Source organism: Pistacia vera, unplaced genomic scaffold (genome assembly GCF_008641045.1).
Source record: "Pistacia vera cultivar Batoury unplaced genomic scaffold, PisVer_v2 Contig136, whole genome shotgun sequence".
NCBI lineage: Eukaryota > Viridiplantae > Streptophyta > Magnoliopsida > Sapindales > Anacardiaceae > Pistacia > Pistacia vera.
This window is the reverse complement of record NW_022195423.1, coordinates 863570-868848: the sequence shown is the minus strand read 5'-3', so window position 1 is coordinate 868848 and position 5279 is coordinate 863570. Positions and strand designations below refer to the sequence as shown.

At 37.8% G+C, this 5279-nt stretch overlaps 1 protein-coding gene across 1 annotated transcript; it reads left to right on the top strand.

Annotated features, from left to right (window-relative positions):
• The first annotated feature begins 1102 nt into the window (after nucleotides 1-1102).
• LOC116122653 (protein PLASTID MOVEMENT IMPAIRED 1-RELATED 2) lies at nucleotides 1103-4950 on the top strand. Its single transcript, XM_031408481.1, is given in 2 exon segments — nucleotides 1103-3359; nucleotides 3506-4950. Coding segments are annotated over 2 exon segments (3366 nt in total). The 5' UTR covers nucleotides 1103-1116; the 3' UTR covers nucleotides 4629-4950.
• The last annotated feature ends 329 nt before the right edge of the window (nucleotides 4951-5279 follow it).

Genomic DNA, 5279 nt, shown 5'->3' with positions numbered 1-5279 from the left:
ATAAAAAATGGGAGTTCAGATCACATTTTAAATCAGCGAGTGTTCATTACACAAAAAAAAAAAAAAAAAAAAAACAAATACCCGAGTTAGGTCACATTTCTGAGGCAACAGATGCTCACAAAAAAACTAAACAAAAGGTTCTATTTAAAAAACCCGTATTTATTTACAAAATTAATTATGAAAATACTGTTAATATGATAATGTCTTTTCGGACCCCAGACTGGCCAATTTCTATAATTTCCCTTTTCCAAATAGTTACCAATAGGCTGTTATTTCCCCAGGTTTTAAAAATATAAACTTTTATTGTTAAGTTTTAGCGTTAAAATAAATGGTATTATAATTTTATTATTTCAGAATCGATATTTGTTATATATCATACAGGAGGGTTACTTTTTAACTATTTCACAGCCTAATTGGATGATGTGATGGATATATACGTTAGATGAGGAGAAAATCAAAGGCTGAAGATCCGATCTCATTGAAATCGGATTGTAGTAGATCTATTCATTGTACCACTCAAGATTTCCGAACTCCAGAGTCCAGTCCATCACGGCGTCACCTCTACTCATGGGGTAAGACACAAACCATTTTCTTTTTTCACGATTATCTCATAAGTTTTCCCAGTATGTCCAGAAAATAAATTCCGCATTACTCCTTAAAATTTTGCTAAATGAACCCTTCTCTTCTCTTTTTGTTATGGTTCAGAAGCCAAACCTCTCAAAAATAATAAAGTAAACTTTGTATCGACTCTGTTTTCGTCTCGTCTGTGAGAAGACGCTCCGTTGAGGTAAGCTAGCACAACAATTGATTTATTATAGCTACTGTTTGATTGGTCAGAAATCATATATGGAAAACTGGGTATTATTTAACAGGGTTTTGGCTGTTTGGATTCATTTTTTGTTAAATGTGTGTATTTGTATTTCGATTTTGTTATTTGTTTTTAATTGCTTGAATGCTGGTTTTCTTTTAAATGTTTATTCTCTTTGTGCTGATTTTTTTTTTTTTTTTTTTTTAATTCAAGGAGCTACTGAAAATATATGGAGAATTTGAATTGCTACGAACGTATATTTTAAATTTTGTTTGAGTTCGAGATTGGTATTTTTGCTTCATGAGGAAATGAATTTGTCCAGAATTGAGTCTGCAAATGATAAGAGTGATGGGAACGATAATAGCCAGTTGTTGCGTGATATTGAGGCAATAAGCAAAGCCTTGTACTTGCCGAAAACCAGGACAAAGGCTTTGATTTCACCAAATCGATCTAAATCTGCTGAAAGAACCCGTTTCGCAGATTCAAAATCAAAACAGAACTCAGGAATCCACGATGAAAATGTGTTGCACAAGAATAAGAAATCATCATTATTATGGAATTGGAAGAAGCCACTTAAAGCTTTAGCGCACATTGGGCATAACAGGTTCAATATATGTTTTTTTCTCCATGTGCATTCAATTGAAGGTTTGCCAGTGAATTTCAATGACATTAGTTTATCTGTGCTTTGGAAGAGAAAGGATAAGGTGTTACGAACCCGTCAATCGACGGTTGTGCAGGGCATTGCTGAATTTGAAGAGACGTTGATGGATAAATGTTGGGTTTATGGTAGTAGAAGTGGGTCCCATAATTCAGCAAAATATGAAGAGAAGCTTTCTTTGATTTTGGCTTCTGTAGTTGAGGCTCCGGGAGTTGATATAGGAAAGCATTGGGTTGATCTCACCCGGCTATTACCTCTCACTTTGGAGGAGTTGGAGGGAGAGAAAAGCTCTGGTAAGTGGACAACAAACTTCAAGCTTGCAGGCAAGGCTAAGGGTGCAACACTAAATGTTAGTTTTGGTTTCTCGGTGATGAAGGACAATTTTGTTCAATCAAAGAACAATATGAATGTTTTTGCAACTAGTAATGACAATAATATGCTTAGAAGGGTTGGAAGTGTTCCTAGTAGCTAAGACCTCAGGTCTGCCCTCTCTTCAATGTCTCTTGATGCCAAGGTTTATGAGGAAGTTTCACCAATTCTGGGGTTGGAGCTGTCCAAGTCAATAAAGTTTTTATATGAGAAACTTAATGAAGCAAACGTGCATGGTTCTGAAGAGTTTGATTTATCGTCTGAACATGTGGAGTGTACAAATAATCTGAATCTGGAGTCTGCTAAAGATACTAGTGAAAGTGAGAGTGACAATGCTGACTTCGTTGTGATTGAACAGGGGATAGAAATGTCTGAAAAGGAACCGTTGAAATTGGAACAAAGTGCTGCTAATAAGATTGATGGTTCGGTGGTTGAAATGATTAATGTGGATGAGATAATTGGAGATGATAACATAGCCGTTGAAGAGAATGTAGGATTCAATCCAAAAGAAAGTACCTCTAGTGGGTACATGGATGAAGTAGTTGTGAATGACAGCCAAGATAAAGAGATTACTGTGTCTCCCACTGGATCAACCATGGACGAGTTGGAATCAGCTTTCAGCGGCCTATTGATTTCAGAATTGGCGGATTTAGAATCTCCACTTGATGTAGATGAGTTTCTTGAGCAAGAAAACTACATGGATGTTAAATCAAATTACAGAGCCAGTAAAATGTTAGAGAAATCACTTAGCTTGGATGATGCTACTGAGTCAGTGGCAAGTGAATTTTTAAATATGCTGAGAGTTGAGCATGCTTCTTTTGGCTTGAGCTCTGATGGTGATCCCAGTTCTCCTAGAGAGCGTCTGTTGAGAGAGTTTGAAAAGGAGACTCTGGCTTCAGGTAATTTCATTTTAGGTTTTGACACAGAGGAGGATCAGGTGCATTTCAGTTGCATTGCTCCAACTGGATCTGGTAGCTGGGATTGTTTCCAAGATTTTGGTCACTTTCCAGATATTCCTAGTTCTGAGGATGAGCACAAGAGTGCAGATTGGTTGTTGAAAAATAGAAGGAAGGCCAACATTCTTGAAGACTTGGAAACTGAATCTTTAATGAGAGAATGGGGCTTGAATGAGAGGGCCTTTCAGAGTTCTCCACGCTATTGCTCTGATGGATTTGGAAGTCCAGTGGAGCTCTCTTCTAAATATTCATTTGAGTTACCTGCACTTGGAGATGGCTTTGGACCTTTTGTTCAAACAAAGGGTGGAGGTTATCTGAGGTCTATGAGTCCCTTACTTTTCAGAAATGCTAAAAATGTTGGGAGCCTGATCATGCAAGTTTCTAGACCAGTTGTGCTTCCAGCAGAAATGGGCTCCGAAATCAGTGACGTACTGGAGCACTTGGCATCAGTTGGAATTAAAAAGTTGTCTGTGCAGACAAAGAAATTAATGCCTTTGGAGGATATTACTGGGAAGACACTGAAAGAAGTAGCACTGGAAGCCACACCTATAACTATGGTGTCAGAGAGGTTTGTCAACACATCAATTGCACATATATATGAAGTATTCCTGATTTCCATATCATGTATATGTTCCCTTTATTTCTGTTTTTCTTTAAATTCTTTTCGCTACTTGATATGCCTGATGTATTAATTTGTTTCTTATTTTAATACAGGCAGGCTGCACCACTGTATGGATCAATAGTTGGGCAGGATGCCTTTGGTAGGAGACTGGAAGATGAAGAATTTCAATATGGTTGGAGTTATGAATATGAAAGCTCAGGTTTAAATAGTGATGCGATCGACTCAGGCTGGGCATCCGTTGAAAATTTTACTTCTTTAGCAATGGATAGGATCGAGACTCTGTCAATTGAAGGTTTGAGAATTCAGTCCAGCATGTCTGATGCGGATGCCCCATCACGCATCAGAATCCACCCCATCAAGAAGAACTTTGAGTGGAAAAATACCAATTTGGTTGGGTTACTCAATTCAGAAGGAGCTGCAGAATTGCAACTACTTGATGTCAGGGATGATGCTAATGATGATGAATTGATGGATTTGTCTGTAACATTTGATGAGTGGTTGAAGCTGGATTGTGGAATTATCGGTGATGAAGATCATATTAACAAGAGCAGGTTAAAGATATTGGCAGCCCATCATGCTAAATGCATAGATTTGGTTGGTGGAACCATAGCAGGGCACCTCAACTGGGATGAGGCATCTGGTAAAAACCACGGTTTGTTGGGAAATAACCTCACAGTAGCTCTCAGGGTGTTGCTTCGAGATCCTCTTCGAAACTATGAACCTGTTGGCACCTCAATGCTAGCACTGTTTCAGATGGAGAGGGTTGTTCTCCCTTTTAAGCCAAAAATATGCAGCACAATCTTAAATAGAAATGAGGAAAAGGACAATGAAGCCAGCTTAAATGAGTCAGGTGACAAAGAAAATGAGAAAGAAATAGAAGGAACTCCATGGTTTAAAATTTTAGAAGTCAATCTTGCAGGGTTGAACACTGAGCTCGGCTCAAACCAGATTTGGGGTACCAAGACACAGCAACAGTCTGGGACCCGCTGGTTGTTAGCTAGTGGCATGGGTAAGTCCAGTAAACATCCAGTTTCGAAGTCAAAGGCCATTGTAATATCTAACAGACAAGGGAGTAGAAAAGTGCAGAATGAGGATGTCTTGTGGAGTATAACCTCTGATTCTCATGACACAAGAAGAAATTGGCAAGAGTCGGTAGGACTGGTTCCATACATTCGAAACCCAGACATTGTATTTCCAAGTGAAAGTAGCAGGTGAGATGTATTTAGTGTGGATTCTTTTGTTGGCATAGTAAACAAAGATGGCAAAGGAACCTTACTGTTTGTATCACCTAAATTTACGTCTTTATCTTTTGAAATTATTTTTTCATTACTTAGCAAGATTTTTGTATAGCCTTCTAGGAATAAATTTTGAGTGGTTCTGTTGATCTCTAGGATCATATGAAAGATGAAATTTGAAATTGTAGTTTTGTGTTGGATGTAATCAGCTGATGTGCATTGAAACAAATAAAACAATCTAAGCTCAGTTCTTCAGCCTTGCTCCTTGGTTTGATCCAAATTTGCTGTTTTTCAGTAAATGATGTCTTATTTCACTTGTTAAATCCAATTTTATTTTTATGTTCACTGTTAATCCTACTACCGTTTAGCGATTGATTCCGGGAATCTAGAAGCTTTACTCATAAAGAAAGAGGGAAGGAAAACAATTGAGCTGTAGCCTGTAATGGTGGTACAAAGATAAAGAAACTTGGTCAACATTAGCCTGCCGTAAAGGAAAGGAAAGTGAAGAAACAAAAAAGAGGATGGTGTTGGAGAGAAAGACAAATATATTGTCTTGCTCAGTCAAGTGTGCTATGAAGCAGTGGCTAAGTAAAGCCCCAACTTCAGTTTTTTTTTTTTTTTTTTTGGATAA